Source organism: Polyodon spathula, chromosome 15, assembly GCF_017654505.1.
Source record: "Polyodon spathula isolate WHYD16114869_AA chromosome 15, ASM1765450v1, whole genome shotgun sequence".
Taxonomy (NCBI): domain Eukaryota; kingdom Metazoa; phylum Chordata; class Actinopteri; order Acipenseriformes; family Polyodontidae; genus Polyodon; species Polyodon spathula.
The window spans coordinates 25,722,989-25,740,868 of record NC_054548.1 but is presented as its reverse complement, the minus strand read 5'-3'; the positions used below and the strand labels follow the sequence as shown (position 1 = coordinate 25,740,868).

Here is a 17,880-nt window from a genome sequence, read left to right as displayed (position 1 = left end):
AGGATGTTAGAGATTCATAAGCAAGTTGCACAATATATGTGAGAATAATAGTTACAGCACATGCTTTAAATATTGTAACAGAGGATAAGCAGTTACAAGGAGGAGCAGAGTAAAACAGACAAAGCAGCTGCAGCAGGCAGGCTTGGCTCTGGGACTGTGCACTTCTGTAAACCTTGACCCAGCACTACACAGCGATGAACCAGCCAATGCCAATGACCAGCCATTCAGGGAACCCTGCACCGTCACAGCACCATGCCAGCCAAGACACCCCTTCGCAACAGTGGATGTGGTCTAGCACCGGAGCTGTGAGGTGCTTAGCTGAGCAGCAGGCCCAGCTACAGACGCTGCTACTGGAGTTCAAAAACATTTTCACAACGAAGCCGGGAGAAGCAGGCCGGACCCACCTGGTGCAGCATGCCATTAAGCTGTGGCCCCGCTGACTACCCTTTGCCCGGCAGGAGGTTGCAGAGCCCGTGAACCACACCCATAGTCCCCACAGGAGCTGCATTCCTACCAGGGCTTTGAGTCCTGGGTCATGGTGGAGCTGTGCAGCCTATTGGGGATCTGGAAGAGCCGCACCACCCCGCTGCACCCCCAGAGTGACAGGCTGGTGGAGAGATTTAATGGACCCTCTCCATCCAGCTCGCCATTGCCATCGCTGCCCACCAGAGGGACTAGGACATCCAGCTGCCTGATCCTGATGGCCTGTCGAACAGCGTTGCTGGCATCCACCAGCTGCAACCTCCAGATACTCAGGAACTCCTGACTCCAGATGCTGCAAAGGAAGTCCCCAGGCCTCAGCACGCTATGCGCCTCAAGAATCGGCTCAACTCCGCACACCAGTTCGGCAGGGACCAACTCCGGGCAGCAAGAGCTCGCCAGAAGCGGTATTACAACCACAGGGAGCAAGGATGGGATTTCTAGTCTGTCGAGCTGGTTTGGATTTAATGGCCCAAATGAAGGGACACTGCCATAAGTTGGACAGTGCTTGGGTCCTGTCGGACCTGGTTTACTGGGTCTAGCTACCACCCCTGGGCTGCAGAGTGATGCTTCACCGTGACTGTCTAGCCACCTATCAGGAGGGGGGCGACCCGGACTCTGGATAACAAGCGGGGTGTTGAGCAGCCAGGACCCGCTGTTGTAGACTTGAGACCATTAGTAGCTCCACTGCCTTGCCACCTCATCGGCCTCAGTGACAGAGACAATCGCCACTCCATTATCAGACTTAAAGGACTCAGCGCACCTTTTTTCGGGACAAAAAAGACTTTGAAGGGTACTGTGTAACGGAGTGGCAGAGGAGCAGGGTAAAACAGAGAGCTGCAGCAGCAGCACAGGGCGTGGCCCTGGGACTGGACTTCTGTAAATAGTTGCCAATGCTTTTTTGTGTGTATTGGTCTGTGTTGAACTTGATTTGCATAAACGTGTTGCTTTGTTTATCATTTTGTGTCTGCCTGTCTTCAATCAGGTCTGCAAGAACTGTATAAAAATAGCGCTGTGGTGGTCTGGTTATGTTACTCTGTCCTACCAGTCTTGTGTGTTTCTTTACGAGCTTTGATTCATTTCATATGGCTGGGGGGGGGGGGGGGGGGGGGTCATACGGTCATAAAAAAGCACTCATTATCATATAATAGACTTATCCCCCCCCCAACTCAACACAACACCACCATCATGACAGTAAAAATAGATATAATGAAGCGTTCTTCCCTTGTGTGAGTTAGTGATCGGCACTGCAGATGTGTCAGCCGCATGAAGAGCACAGTGTGTGGTTTTTACTAACTACTGTGCAGAATAAATGTTGTTGTTTTTTTTTTTTTTCTATGGGTAAATATCGGGACGCGGGACATTTGCTACGAAATCGGGGCACTCCCGACCAGGGACTGATGGCATATATGTAGTGCTACATCTAAACAAACACATCGCTCTACTTTAATTAACTAGTCAAGAAGAAAACTATAACAAACTTCAGTGAGAAACACGTCACTGACAAATGAACGTCGTTGCCTGCATGCTACTTATGCCACTGTGTCTTTTTCACCTAGAGCGGTGAAAATCTCTTCTCTTGTTGCCATAGCAACAGCATCCGGCGTATTTTTCCTATCTTGGAAACACGTCCCAAAACGACTCCTGTGGTTGGTCGCAGGCGCTGGATCGTCATGACCGACTGTAGCGAATCACAGAAGATTTAAAAATATAACAACGGAAATCCAACCCTGTGAACTACAATTGGCTACAACGCAAAATAGTTTTGAGATGAAGGGCGTGGTTTATCGAGAGCCGAAGCTGCCATTGGTTAGTGTAGAAATCTGTCATGTTTGAATAACACAGCCCTCACCCATGTACGGAAGCCGAGTGGAGACGGTACGGCTATGGGTATCTGTTTGAGAGTATGGCGAATGGGAACGTATTGGTGTGAGGGAGAGACAGAGACAGGGACAGGGACAGAGACAGGGACAGGGACAGGGAGAGGTGAAAGTGTTGATTAAAAGCAAACACGGATACTGTACTTTTTAGAAATATGTATTTTTTCTTTCTTTAATAACTCAACGCGAGACCTGTTTTTGGTTTCCTAGTATTACAAGGGCCGTGCTCGGTTAAGCACGTTTTGTTTTCATTTAGACAAGCTAGGTTAATGAAAAAGTGCAAGTTATTAGATATCTTTCTGCTCCTTGGAGCGTATTTGGACGTTACACTCGACTAATATTTATTAGTGGTCATGTGAGCCATTAATGTAAGAAAGTCCTTTTTGTTGACATATATGCGTTACACAGTAGATGTATTTTGCAGGGGTAAAATAATATGTACGATTTTTTTTTAAATACTTTTTAGAAGTTTATTTTAGATTTTATTATTAAAGACAGTTGGTTATTTTTTGTTATTATCTTTATTATTTTTCCCGTGTAATTCTGTTGTTTTTTTGTTTTTTTTTCGGAAACAATGCGCGAGTATAAAGTGGTGGTGCTGGGGAGCGGCGGGGTCGGGAAATCCGCTTTGACTGTGCAGTTCGTGACTGGGACCTTTATCGAGAAATACGACCCGACCATCGAGGATTTCTACCGCAAGGAAATCGAGGTCGATTCGTCGCCTTCTGTCTTGGAGATTCTAGACACAGCTGGCACAGAGCAGTTCGCCTCCATGAGGGACCTCTACATCAAAAACGGACAGGGCTTCATCCTGGTCTACAGTCTGGTCAACCAGCAGAGTTTCCAAGATATCAAACCTATGAGGGACCAGATCATCCGAGTAAAAAGGTACCAGAATGTAAACATGCTTTTGTCAATTAAAGCCGAGCTGTGTTATTGTTACCTGAAGGAACGTCTGGTTGTCTGCACATGCGGTTGCTAATTCCAAACTTCTAAATGACGGTTACATACCATTCAGTCGCGAACTTTACACTGTATGAATTGGTTTCGGTGTGTATGTCAAATATGAAATGGTGTTGATTGGAGATGCTCACAGAGTTTGAACTACACTGTCAAACTCATGTCATAAATAATAAAGTGCAGGAATGAGTCTAGCATCGTTATAGGACCCAGTGAAAGATTTGCATGGACAACATGCGTACTACGACTACTACACCACAGAGGCGGTGCCTGCAACACAGGGCTTCTGCGACCAGCTCACACTTAAAGTGATTGCTCAATTTAATATTTGTTCATTGTTTCTCTGCTGTGTGAGTGATGTGTGCTTACTTAGGATTAGGACATTCACAACAGAACCTCATGTTAAATGTGCTGAATTAGAACTTAAAGAAAGCAAAATGAATCAGTGTATGGAAGTATTTAATGGTATGTGTGTATACAGTATATGTATCTGTGTGTTTATGATCCTAGGGGGCACACAACACTGGAGCTCAGCATAGCACTGAGGTATTCAATTATTTTAGTGAAGGTCCAAAATTATTGGTTACAACAAGGTCAAGATCCGGAGCACATTTTCACTGCCATCCCCATACCACAAAGAAACAGAGCTACACAAATATAGCTTTTACACGTGTTGTTGGTTTAAAGGAGTTTTGGGGGGAATCAAAACTCTCTCATTTTTACTAGTCAGCCCTCTTTACTGACTTATTATTGCCTGAGTTCTTTCCCTGCCATGACTATAGAATTGTAGAACTGCTGTATTCTTATGTGTATGTTAGCAAAGCCAAACCTTGTTTTACCATTGCAAAAACAAAGCAAATAAAAGTGAAGCACAAGAAGAAAAAAAAAAAACTGAAGTGAAAAGTCACTGTTCTTTCTATTTCAAGTGAATTAAAAATAAAATCACCTTACAAATAAGCCATTTTACTTTCAGTACATTTTATAATCGACTAATACTCGCAGTACGTGGGAGAAGTGGCAGGTCCTGAAGGGCCTTGAGTTACAGGTGAGCTCAGCAAGAGCAATGCAGAGACGCAAAGATTTACATTGGTCACAACAGAACGCTGATATTAATAATGTTCGTATTGGAGAACGTATATCCACACACATAATGTGATCTGCAGATACTTAAGACCAGAAACATGTTATCTGCATGTGTTGTAAGCCTGACTTGGATTGCAGCATTTGACCATTTTAATCACCAATTCATTCGGCATGCTCATTGCTAAGCTTTGCACACACAGCATGTTTTGGTTGATTGTGGAGTGGTGCGATATCTGTCATGGCCAGGGTTCTGTCTGTGGCGGTACAGTTGTTTGCAATGTGAGGTTTCGTACGCACGAGTGGTACGGTACCATATTGTGAGTACATGGATTAGGGAGTGGTTAAAGTAGAAAACAAAGTACTGATTAAAGGAGAAACCTCAAAATGGAGCGAGGTAACCAGTGGAGCACCACAGAGATCAGTATTAGGTCCTCTGCTCTTCCTAATCTATGTTAATGATTAAATTCTGGTATAGTTAGCAAACTTGTTAAATTTGCAGGTGACACAAAAACAGGAGTGGCAAACACCGTTGCAGCAGCAAAGGTCATTCAAAATGATCTAGACGGCATTCAGAACTAGGCAGACACATGACAAATTACATTTAATAGAGAAAAGTGTAAGATACTGCATGTAGGCAATACAAATGCCTGTTAAAAATACCATTATGGGAGATACTGAAATTGAAGAAGGAAACTATGTTTATGTTGATTCAGAAATCAATCAATCTTTATTTTATATATTGCCTTTCATAATGGACCACCATCACAAAGTGCTTTACAAGATGCAGTAACAAGAAAATTCATAATACTTTAAATACAGAGAAATGCAGAATACATGCTATACAGTAAAAAATAAGTAAAATGCATCTTAAAATAAATACAATGGAAAGTGCATAATATATGACGGTAGCATAATACATGAAATAGTAGCAGCAGCACAGCAGCTAATAGCAGATATCCGGCTTAAAGAGCATGGAAAACAAGAGAGAACAGGTGGGTCTTGAGAGTTGATTAAAGCGAACGATGGTGGGAGCATCACACACCAAAGCTGGGAGAGAGTTCCAAAGAGTCAAACCCATGAAGCTAAAGGAGCGTTCTCCAAGTGTGGTGCACTTTTGCTTTTGATAACAAGCAGGCCAGAGTCGGAGGACCTCAGCTTGCAGGCAGGGACAGAGTGGGTCAGCAGGTTGAGGAGGTATTCGGGACCTGTGTGATGAAGGGCACTGTAGGGGAGCAGGAGAGTTTTGAACATAATCCTGAACTTTACAGGTAGCCAGTGCAGATGGGCAAGATGGGGATGATATGATCACGTTTTTTACAAATGTCTTCATCTAGGCCAGGGGTTGGCAAACTACGGCCCGCTGGCCAAATCCAGCCCATGAGAGCTTTTCATCTGGCCCGCGAGTTTAACAATTAAAGTATTAGATTACAATGAATAGTAAAATTATAAAAATTCATTAAATCGATCCATGTTATTGATTAATTTGGGTTAGAAATTACTAATTTACTAGGCTAATTTACGACCCACACAGACATAGATTGCATTGCCAAAACAAAGCGTTTTGCAATGTCTCACGTGGGACACAGTATGTGTATGACGTTTATTCATCTTTGCTAGAATGCATGCAAGCTTACGAAACAGGCGTTTGAATTGCAGCAGCTAGGTTTTTGTTTTTATGCTTTGTGATGAAAAGTGAGCACTTCAAAGAAAAGTGGACAGTGAGTGTGGAATTTTCAAGAAAGAGTGGATTGAGAAATATTTTTTCACAAACATCAACTCGACGGCTCTATGCCTGATTTGTCAAGAGAGCATCGCTGTGTTAAAGGAGTACAATTTGAATTGCCATTTTACAACGAAACATCCTAATTATGGCAGCAACTTAACAACAGAAGAAAAGTCCAGAAAAGCTCAGAAATTCGCTACTAATTTAAAAACTCAAAACCATTTTTGTGCGACAAGCTGCAGTTCAGAAAGCCACTACGAAGGCAAGTTATGTTTTGGCATTCAGGATAGTTGAACAAAATAAGCCGTTTGCTGAAGGAGTTTTTGAAAGAATGCATGGTCGCATGCTGTGTCCTGAATACAAAAATACATTTGAGAACATTCTTTTGTCACGAAGAACTGTTGCTTGCCGTATCGAAGTAATTGATGAAGACTTGACCTCTGAGTTGAACAGGAAAGCACAGTGCTTCACGCTGTTTTTGTTAGCTCTCGATAGTACTAGTACTGACATAAAGGACACAGCGCAGCTCTTGATTTTTTGTGAGAGTAATTAACAACAAATTTGAAATCACAGAGGAATTTTTATCTGTGGAACCGACGATAGGCACAACAAAGGGATTGGAGTTGTATGAGAAGTTGTCTGGTTGCCTTGAACGTCTGAAGCTCCCCTGGAGTAAACTCGCAAACATGACCACAGATGGATCATCAAAGTTAACTGGGGAAAAAAACGTAGGACTTTTTAAATGAATTGAGGACAAAGTAAAAGAGTTGGACTGTGAGAAAGAATCACTTTTCTGCACTGTATCATACATCAGGAGGCACTGTGCATATAAATGATTGTTGTTCACACAGCAGTGAAAATAGTGAACTATATTAGAGTAAGGGGGCTTAATCATCAGCAATTCATTTCCCTTCTTGAGGACACTGATGCTGAACACCAGGACTTTATCATACGAAAGTCCGCTGGGTCAGGTTAGGAAAGGTGTTGCAGCGAGTGTGGGAGCTTAGAGGTGAAACTAGCATTTTCTTGGAAATGCAGGGGAAAGAAAATGATTTCCCTGAATTAAGGAATTCAAACTGGGTGTGCAACCTCGCTTTTGGTGTGAATATCATGACACATTCAAATGAACTTCATGTGAAGCTGCAAGGCAAGGATGTGTTTGTTCACGAATTGTATTCCAATGTGAAAGCTTTCAAAGTCAAGCTAATTTTGTTTTCAAAACAAATGAAGAGCAAACTGTTCGCTCATTTTCCAACACTTAAATGTTTGGAAGTGTTGTCAGAGCAGGCAGACAAGTACAGCAACATTCTGAGTGACTTGCTTGGAGAATCTTCTAGTCGATTCTCTGATTTTGAGAAGATCGAGGAGACACTGGAGCTGGTGTCATAACCACTTTCATTTGACTAAATGAAAGCACCAGAAGAATTACAACTGGAGCTCATCGAACTCCACTTTGAAGGAGAAGTACCATTCACAAACACTGGACACGTTTTATGCCTCTTTGAATGAAACCAAGTTCCCAAATATCTGCAACGTAGCCCAGAAAATGATTGTGTTGTTCGCCTCCACCTATGTGTGCAAACAAACATTTTCACTACTGAATTTCAGCAAATCTCACCACAGATCCCAGTTAACTGACCAGCATCTCGGCTCTGTGTTGCGGACTTCAAGAAGGACAGCACCGGGCTTTGATGCCATTATAAAGAATGGAGACCAACTGCATTGTTCACATTAACAGCAAAGAGAGCGTAAAAAAAGGGTGTATGTTTTGTATCCTTTTTTCTTGTAATGCATTTTTATGATGATATATTTAATAAGCAAGGTTGTAAGTTCCCCCCTCGACATCTCCCTTTTATTTTAATATCTGTTAAATCTGTTAAATCAATTAACAACACCATTGCTTTGTGGTGTAAGCTAAATATGGATATGTTTTGGTCATTGCCATAGTTTAATAAAGAAACATTGATAGTTCAAAAAAGCTCATTATAGCAATAAACGGGGAAAACTACCAAACATATAGTGTAGTACACTGAGATTGTGAGCTGTGAACATTTCACAACGTTCAGTCAGGGGCAACATAATTATGTGTTAAAATCAACATACAACTCAGTGATGCAATTTTCTAACACAGTGCATTGTTCAACAAGAAGTTATTTTAACACATTGTGTTCTTTGTTGATTTTACCACAAAATTGTTCTGTGTCTGTTTGTTTGAACATGATTTCCATACCCTGATGTGGCCCTCGGTCCTAAAAGTTTTCCCACCCCTGATCTAGGAAATGTGTGGAAGCTATAAAAAAAAAGGCCAACAAAATGCTTGGATATATAGTGAAAAGTGTTGAATTTAAATCAAGGGAAGTAATGTTAAAACTGTACAATGCATTAGTAAGACCTCATCTAGAATATTATGTTCAGTTCTGGTCACCTCTCTACAAAAAGGATATTGCTGCTCTAGAAAGAGTGCAAAGAAGAGCAACCAGAATTATTCCTGATTTAAAAGTCAGGCCATATGCAGACAGGCAAAAAATAATTGAATCTATTCAGTCTTGAACAAAGAAGACTACACGGCGACCAGATTCAACCGTTCAAAATTCTAAAAGGTATTGACAATATCGACCCAAGGGACTTTTTCGACCTAAAAAAAGAAACCAGGATCAGGGGTCACAAATGGAGATTAGATAAAGGGGAATTCAAAGCAGAATATGAGGCAATTTTTTACACAGAGAATTGTGGGAGTCTGGAACGAACTCCCCAGTAATGTTGTTGAAGCTGACACCCTGTGATCTTTCAAGAAGCTCCTTGATGAGATTCTGGGATCAATAAGCTGCGAACGAGCAAGATGGGCCGATTGGCCTCCTCTCGTGTGTAACCTTTCTTATGTTCTTTACCTGAATCAGGTGTACCAACAGTAACACAAATATGCCTTGGAAAAGCTACTTAACAAAACTGGGCTTTGTAGCACCAGTACCTGTCACTGTTTTTTTTTTTTTGTTTTGTTTTTTGTGAAGTGCAATTTTTCTGAACTGGTACCATAAGGTATGAAAATTGTATTTTCCAAAAAAGTACTAACGGTTGTTTTATTCGCCATAATGAAGGGATATGTTGATGCTTACAAAACAGGCCACAGCAGCCAACACACTGAGTTTCACGTCATTTGATCTGCTCATACTGTTGACTTATACATTTTTGTTTCATTCGTAGCTTGCACTGAGTGTGTGCTGCTTACTATAACAGCAACACCTACTGTACCCTTGTGCACCACGCCCTCATAAGAACCATGTTGGGTGAAAAACTCACAGCATTTCCAATGCAAGTAAAAATATAGATTGGCATATGACTTGGCGGTCTGGTCAAAATGTGCGGTCTGGATTCGGACCAGAATCCACCTATCGAGTGCCCCTGCTCTAGCAACACGTTAACCCACATTGTGACTAACATTTTATCCAAATCCAGCGTGGTAACTTTAAGATGATTTGCTGCTTGACATTGACATGACATTGTTTGTTTGGGTGTTTAATTTCAGTGTTGACCAGTGGCCCACAATCATGGATGGGAGGGAAAATACATATAAATCCCAGTTTCTGAGAGAGTCAAACTATTGTAGTGACAAAATGAGGAGAAAAATACATTGAACAGAACAAACTAGATCAGACTGGAACTGAAAGGGATGCTGGAATTCCCCCAAGGCAGTGCACATGATATTATGACTTTATAATTAGTGTGGGAAGTGCAGTACTCGAAGAAGGGGTTCAACTGCAGACACCTTGACTAAAGACACATCATTGCTATACTGTAGGTGTAAGTGTTTAGTAACCCACACAAGGTTTACATTCTTCATTCGAGAGGAGGGGTGGAGGGAAAACAGTGGAACGGGGCAAACCTTTGACAGATCCAGGGCTATGTTCAAAGCATTTGCACACCAATATGAAAGTTGACTGCAGGGTAAATTGATGGGGGTGGGGAGAGATGATAGCTGTTTATTGTTTGAAGTGTGACCTGATCATCTTCAGGCTAGAGTACAAGCTAAACGGGAGAATTTGCTCACTTGCCAAAATCTGTTAATCTCATTTAAGCCTTCTGAAACATTAGGATTTCATTAAAAGCAATAACTGAAAATCTCTTTCAACTGTTGGCACATGGTTTAGGGAGAAATTGTTATAAAGAAGCTAAGGTAGCCAGAGTGTTTATACTCCAATGATCCTAATGTTTGAAAGTATAGTACGTAGTAAAGGAAAAATAATGTGACCACACTGAGCTCTAGAGTTAAGACTTTTGCAACTGTATATGTCCAGTAGCTGATGTTGTGTTTTATAGCATGGCAATGGCCACAGTATCACTGCCCACACCCTCATCTTGTGTTCAAGAAGATACATTCAGCGTCCTATATTGTAGTTCAAACTCTCTGCTGTGATCTAGCTGCAGTCAGACCATGTGACCTACTGCACAGGCACAGTACCAGGATGCAGCAGATTATCATCCACTATATTTGGCTACTTTTATCCAGAAATATTATTCAGAAAAAACTAAAGCTTTTCGATCTTTATACAAAGGAAAAAGAGGGACCAGTGATAGTGCTAAGACAATTGATGACCGTGTTGTCAATGATGCAGGAAGAAATTCCAGTTTGAGTAGCATTTACTTCAATAACACGAGCTTGAAGAATGAAGAAACAGTAGGATCTGGACAGTAGTCAATTTGCTGGGACTATTGAAAGGTCTTAAACTGCTTGTTAAATTCCTACAGTACACTGGAGTAAAGCAATGTTTAACTTCCACTCTCCTAGTGGGTTAATGTCTCCTCCGTGATACACATTCATTTTACTATGTAATGCTGACTTCCTTGTAAAGTCCTACAGTTTTAATTTTAAGAGCTCTAATATGAATAAAGGGGAAGGTATTTGAGCTACGATTTGGAAATACCCCTGTTCTCCTGCTGTGGCGGAGGATTTATTTGTATTTTTTTACAGTGGAAACCCAGGTGTTGGACAGCTGTTCTCGGCTGCTCTGGACCAGCCTTTGTTTTTTTTTTTTATTGAAACCAGTGCAGTGCGACTCCTCCATTTCCAGTGTGACAACAACTTTTTGTTTCATATACAGTAATAATAATACGCAAGTTGGTATTGGCCCATGGGAACCTAATTAGATTAAACGGCTTGGTTTGGTCACAGTTCCAGTGTTTTTAAAAAAATCAGTAAAAGAAAAATCTCTGTTCTGTCTTTCCTAACCAGTCTTCCTTCTGTTTTCCTGTGTACTGTATTACAATCCATTTGCGATGCCGCTTCTGAACTCAGTTTACGTCATCCGTTGAAATTGACTGTCAAAAGTGGAGAAGGAGCCGTTATAAAATAACATGACCACTCTGCTGTGTACAGGCAAGGCATCATGAGTGTTTTATGGCACAAAACAGTTAAGTGCAAGAACTTAAATATCTAAAACGAGCAGCGCAGCCTTATTGTAATACACCGTACAAGAGTGGGTCGAAACCTTTTTTTTTTATTATTATTCAGCAAATTAAGTTTGATATTTTTGGCTCCATCATTGTAGAACTATGTGCCTAGTAATAGTTATACTGTACAGCAGCAATTGCACAGTTCCAGCCCAAGTCCCTAACCTTCCACTTTTTGTCAGTCTTGTTTTGTGCTGTCATTCTCCATCAGTCTGAAGCTTGAGTATCGGGACCGATTTTATTAATCGAGGGGGAGTGTAACTCATTAGCTGCCCCAGCAGGGTTTGACATTAACCATGGCCCGGTGGCCTGGGGACAGTAGAGAGTGCAGTTTGGTCAGTAGTTATGAAGCACCACAGGCCCGACTGGGCCAGTTACATTTAACTAGTATATATATATATATATATATATATATATATATATATATATATATATATAATATATATATATATATATATAGTGCATATGGCTTCCGTTTCATGAATCCAGGGAAATGGGCCAGTGTGTCAAAAAGCTGAATTAATTTACAAACCATTTTTTAAAATCATAACTACATACTAAGCCTAACTTTGCCGCCGCGCGTCATATTTGTTGTACAGTCAGAATCTGAGACTACATACTGAAATGCTGTGTTGGTACTCATTCCCGCGGCAAATCTTTTACAAATCGGGTTCCCTTTCGATGGAATGACAACCATTACTGAATGGGAAGAGCACTCTCTGACAGTCAATCACTGAGTATATGTAAAAAAGCTGCCCCGGGGGGCTCTATACCACCTCTTCCACATGTATCGCAGAGGGAGGAGTTCCGGGCTTTGATGCAGAGTGCAGCTGCTGCCACGGACGTTCCCTGGCCAGCGGAGCAGAAGGGGCATCCACAACATACCCTCCCCTTATGCCAGGACTTTCTTGAGCTGGTGCGCTCATCCTGGAGCAACCCAGCATACACCCCCTCAGCCTCTACAACAGCAGAGGCCCTGCTACACACCGCAGGAGCCCAAGAATCAGGTCTAGGCACGTTCCCCACCATCAGGGACACAGTCACAGTACTGATGAAGGGGTCCACCCTTACCAAAGGGGACAAAGACCCTAACTGCCCTTTCAAGCCGTGCAGAACAACAGACGCAATGCGTATGCCTTTTTTTAGTGTCCACGGCACTGTCAGCTAGTGCGGCCAATGCTATGGCCATACTGGTCTTGTACCAGACGCAGCTGGCTGGGAGGCTGCAGGATAGGGCAGGGGAGCTATTGGCGGTAACAAGGGCGATGACCAACCTAATGGGGAGTTAGGTCAGGCATCAGGCAGGTCTCTAGCGGCATGGTAGCCGCCCGAAGACACCTGTGGCTAATTCTGGCCAAGGTGGTAGAGACAGAGAAGGTGGCGTTATTGGACGCCCCTATTACACCGGGGCAAACGTGTACATGTACATTGATGGTATTTAGAATTAATTCACACCTGATTGGTGTACGCCCCCCCCCCCCCCCCCCCCTTTTGTAAAATGACAAACTACAGTAAGATCCAACTAAGGTGTAGGTATGTAGGAGCTATAGGATACAAAGTAGATAAATGCAGTTTATATACAAAAAGGGGTATTGTTTTTTGAAGTCTGTGTGTAGTATATTGCATTAAGACCTTCATTTTTTTCTTTTTTCTTTTTTGTGTTGGATGTTATGTGTGTTCATTGTCAAGATATAGGACTGTAATTATAGAAGTTTGAAGTGCAGTATAATATGGTCTGTGTGAATAAACAGTGAGTGTTCTGTGGAAAATTGTGACAAGCAACTTTATATTATGAGGTTTTTCCTGACTCCTTGACATAGAGCAGAGGAATCCCTTAATATTTAATATTTGCTGTACCACGCAGACACATAGACAGGGTAAAATCCTATTGCTTGAGAAAGCTATGCTAAGAGGCACCTTCAAGGAAAACTGAATGTAAACATTTATCACCCAAGGGACAGCTATAAAAAAAAAAATGTGGCAGGAAGGAGAAAAACATACATAGGGTGGTCTGAGTAGTTCAAATTGAAAACAGAAGGGTTGGTTTTCAGACCTGCATTTAAGTATTCTCAAAGTGACTAGTATTTTGGCCACATCTTTGAAAGTCTTGTCTACACAAGTGGAATACAGATGTACACTACCCTTAATGTATTGGGACTCTCAGGTGGAGTATTTGTTCTTCATTTTACCTCCAAATGGTGACTGCTCAGGCTGGTAACACACCAGTGCAGAAACCTGTGCTTTAGGGTAGCAGTACAACAGTTGTCTCACTCAGTGATTCTGAATTGGTGGCACATTGTTAGTATTTGGGAGCCACTGGCACTGCTCATTAAAATTATTGTACGTATTTGAAGATGTGATGATTTTATTGATCATAGATTTTCAGGGGTGACAAGAGCTGAGTGCAGTAAAATAGGCTACAAATGCCCCACCCAGCCATTACATATTTATCTGTGGAAGGGTTGTTAAGGCGTTAGACCTACTATATGTAGCTATTAAAACATACATGGTTACAAGCTGTGGTAAAACAATATTAAAATGTGCTTCTTTATTTGTATATATTCAAGCAGTTAGGAGTTAAAAGAAACCCTGAGAATAATGTTGCTGACTATTCTTTTGGGATCATTGCACTTTATTATCCATCTCCTGTGCAATGCTAGCCTGGTTAAGTGCATCAACTACTACAGTATAACATTATTAACAGCAGATACAAGATATCTGTTTTTTGTAGTACCTCTAATTAGCTTTTTGTATGATACTAAAAAAAAGAAAAACCTAGATATTGGTCTTTTTATACATTTGATGTGCTATAGGTGATGTTTTTACAGTGGTTAGAAACCCAGTCAACTGTTGGCTTGTGGAATTTAATCCCCATCTGATTCCTGAGGGTGGCGCAGGCCAAGGTTTTTTAACACCACAGAAAACTGAAGCTTTGGACAATATGACCGCTTTTAACTCTCCTTTGTGCAAGAGGGAACATGTTAGTTCTCAGTGCATTGGGGGTGGGGTACACTTTGTTGCAACAGTGTATGCTGAGAAGGTTCTACAACTAGTGAAATTTCATAGCACAAATAACAGAAGAGGGCTTTACAGCTGGAACTGGTTGTATATTGACTTAACAAATTCAGCCTCTTGCCTTTCAAAGAAAATCCAGTCTGTTTCACTAACCCTATACTAGAAAATCAGAAAGATGCATCTAATGTACAGTATGTTTTGAGCCTTTTGAGTCTAAATGGGATGTTACTTTACATTTTTACAGATCTATCCTACAGCAATTGGCATTTTGCATAACCTTATAGAATTAACTTCATAAAGTCAAATGAAAGCTGCAGAATAATGTTACGTTAACATATTTAATTACATACCTCTTTAGTTTTTCATATACTTAACAAAAGACTGACAAATTGAAAAATGTGACATTTTGAAATCTAACCAGCTGACTTCCTTTTTGCAATATGATTATGTAGTGTCTTTGATTACATGATATAAATTATGTTCCTTTTTATTAAGTTATTGGGTTTTTTTTTTTTTTTTTTTTTTTAAATATTTAAATTGTCTCAATCCTAAAATTCTTGGTGATGCAAAACATTTGGTGATAGCTGTAAATAAATGCTATTTTGTGTGTGTGTGTGTGGTTTTAACTTCATTTATGTAAGCTAACTTTGTTGGTGGTGATACTGTATATTGTATCATTAATATTACTACAGATTACACAAGTAATGTTCTGTTTTGTACTGTTTGCAGGTATGAGAAGGTGCCAGTGATTCTGGTTGGAAACAAGGTGGACTTGGAGAGTGAGCGGGAGGTGTCTTCAGGTGAGGGTCAGTCACTGGCAGAGGAGTGGGGCTGTCCTTTCATGGAGACCTCAGCCAAGAGCAAAACCATGGTGGATGAAGTGTTTGCTGAGATTGTGCGGCAGATGGACTACGCGTCCCAACCTGACAAGGACGACCCTTGCTGCTCCTGCAATATACAATAGCAAGGAGTGGAATGTCTGCGATTTGAAGTGTATTAACTAGTCCTATAAGTGGCACCAGAACAAAAAGAATCACTGAACAGCTGACAGAAATAATCTGTGAAGCTCTCAGTTGTACAGACACAGAGAACTTGTGGAATCCTGACAAAATCCATTCCAACAGTCACAGCAAGTGGGGTGAAAAAATGAAAACTGATGGCTTGCAGGATGAAAAAGACTTCAACTAAAATAAACATCACACGGCGCACAAACGATTTGAGCCTCTTTCAGTTCAGGACTGTTGGCCATGCCTTATGGTGCTCAGACTTTACAGTGACATGGAAGCTGATTCCTACTGAAACAGCCCAAGCAGGAGGAGAGTTGTCACTGTGGTCCAGGTTTTTAAACATTTGATGAGGAATTGAATAGTGTACCAGGTTCCTCTGCATAGGAAGGACAAGCCATGTAAAGCTTTGGAAAGCTTTTTAGTCACCTGTAGAGGAACAGCGAAGCTGACTGAGCGGATCCCTGGATTTCATGAACACAAGGATGATGTTGTTGCCACGGTGCTCAGATTCTGAAAGCAGCTGCTCGTCCTCCTGTCTCTTGCTGCTGCTGCTTTATGTGTTCGCTGAAGAAATGACAAACACAGGGCTTCTTTAGAAAGCAGGAATTGGTGTTTTTTATTTTATTTATTTCTTCACACTACATCTGATATTATTACAATTAGACATCTGAAAAACATGCTGTTCATTTTTACCATGTTGACAGGAAGAGAAACTTAGTTAATTTCCTTTAATGAAACAAGCTGTAAAAAAATAATAATAAAATCCATATTTCCATTTCTTTTAAGGGCTGAGGTTTTTTTGTTTAAGTAATGGAGTAAACAGAATCCCTGAAACTCCTCTTTTGATTATTCTGACAATGAAAGAAAAAAATAATATAAGGAATTATCAGAATTGTATCTGGAGAGGCAGGAAAAGTGAACTGCTCAGAATTTAGTCATATGCAACCCATCCAATGAGTTTTCTTCAGATTCATTTTCTCGTTTTTCGGGGAGTGGGGCTTCAAAATGGCTGTAAATATTTTTTTAATAAAAGGTGCTCATTCATCAAAAGACAATTTGTGCAATTCTCTGTATGGTCAACCATATGCATAGCTAGTTACAATAAATAAATAAATAAATATTACAAATAAGGACACCCATGCAGGGTCCTTATCGAAAAACTCAAGCTCGGAGGCTGTTCAAAAAAGTTTTCTTCGAAACAAAAAAAAAAAACATTGTCTTCTTTACTACTTTAGTTTTGTTTTTTTGTTTCTTTAACTCTTCATTTCTGACTGCTGCTTTCTTTTAAACTGTACAGTACAATGACTTGAGAAATTCTACAGTACCAACAGTTCCTGACAAGTCACCAAGAAACCGTGGCCTTAATGTTAAGATTGTTTGTGTTGTACAGTAATAAGAAAGCATTTCATCTGAAGCTAAACTTGTTATTTTGCAAGAATTGTATGGAACTCTTACTAATGTTGCATTTATTTATTTATTTTCTTTACTTTCTTGAGTTACTTACACTTTTAAATCACAATGTGAACTGTTCAATTAATTGGCGTCAAATTAAAGCAGTTGAACAATCACAATAATTATGTCTGTAAAATAAATAAAAAAATTCCAATTCTTTCAAAGGAATTGAAATTGATTTAATAAATTGGCCCCAACCCCGATGTGAACACAGGAATTTAGGTTAAAACAAGTCATTCTTATGTTTTGGGTAAGTTTTTATTAAACTTGAAATCCTACATCAAACTGGATTATAATGCATAGTTTCCATAACTGTGGAACAATTTGAAATGCTTTAACTTGATGCCCCGATGCTGTCCATTGATCACTGTTTTCAGTTTCACGAATGTACATGCAGCAATATAAATCAGAGTAAGCATTTTGATTCCAAATTTAAAGGCGTAATTGAAAAGGGTTCCTTATGTCATTGGCAAATCACAGTGATATATAAAGACTGAATTCATATTAATAATAAAACTAACAAAGAGCCAAATTCAATATCTGTCTCCTTTTTTTATTTTTTTTTCCTCACTCTTGGAGCAAAGTTGCAATAAAGCATGTACAGTATAGGAACTCAGGAAAAAGGATTAACTGGTTGGTCATTAAGTATTTAAGGATTAAAATGCCTGTAGTTGCTAGTTTAGATTTCCACTCCACCACTGACTTTCTGTGTTACTTTGTCAAGTCACTTGTGATCAAAGCAAATTGTAATAAAGTTAACAAGATGTTGCATCTCCTGGGGTTAACCTAAGTTTAAGAATCCCACTTTGGTTTACATTTCAACAACAGTGAGTCT

General features: G+C 40.5%; 1 protein-coding gene across 1 annotated transcript; it reads left to right on the top strand.

The window, feature by feature from the left end:
- The first annotated feature begins 2,345 nt into the window (after positions 1-2,345).
- LOC121328025 (ras-related protein Rap-2a-like) lies at positions 2,346-17,582 on the top strand. Its single transcript, XM_041272476.1, has 2 exons — positions 2,346-3,248; positions 15,316-17,582. The coding sequence occupies exons 1-2, from the start codon at positions 2,935-2,937 to the stop codon at positions 15,548-15,550; spliced, it is 549 nt and encodes a 182-aa protein (XP_041128410.1). The 5' UTR covers positions 2,346-2,934; the 3' UTR covers positions 15,551-17,582.
- The last annotated feature ends 298 nt before the right edge of the window (positions 17,583-17,880 follow it).

Excerpts from the sequence above, each read along its gene's own strand:
- LOC121328025 (XM_041272476.1), top strand. The coding sequence starts at position 2,935 with ATGCGCGAGTATAAAGTGGTGGTGCTGGGGAGCGGCGGGGTCGGGAAA. Across the intron at positions 3,249-15,315 it reads CAGATCATCCGAGTAAAAAG|GTATGAGAAGGTGCCAGTGA; the intron begins GTACCAGAATGT and ends TACTGTTTGCAG.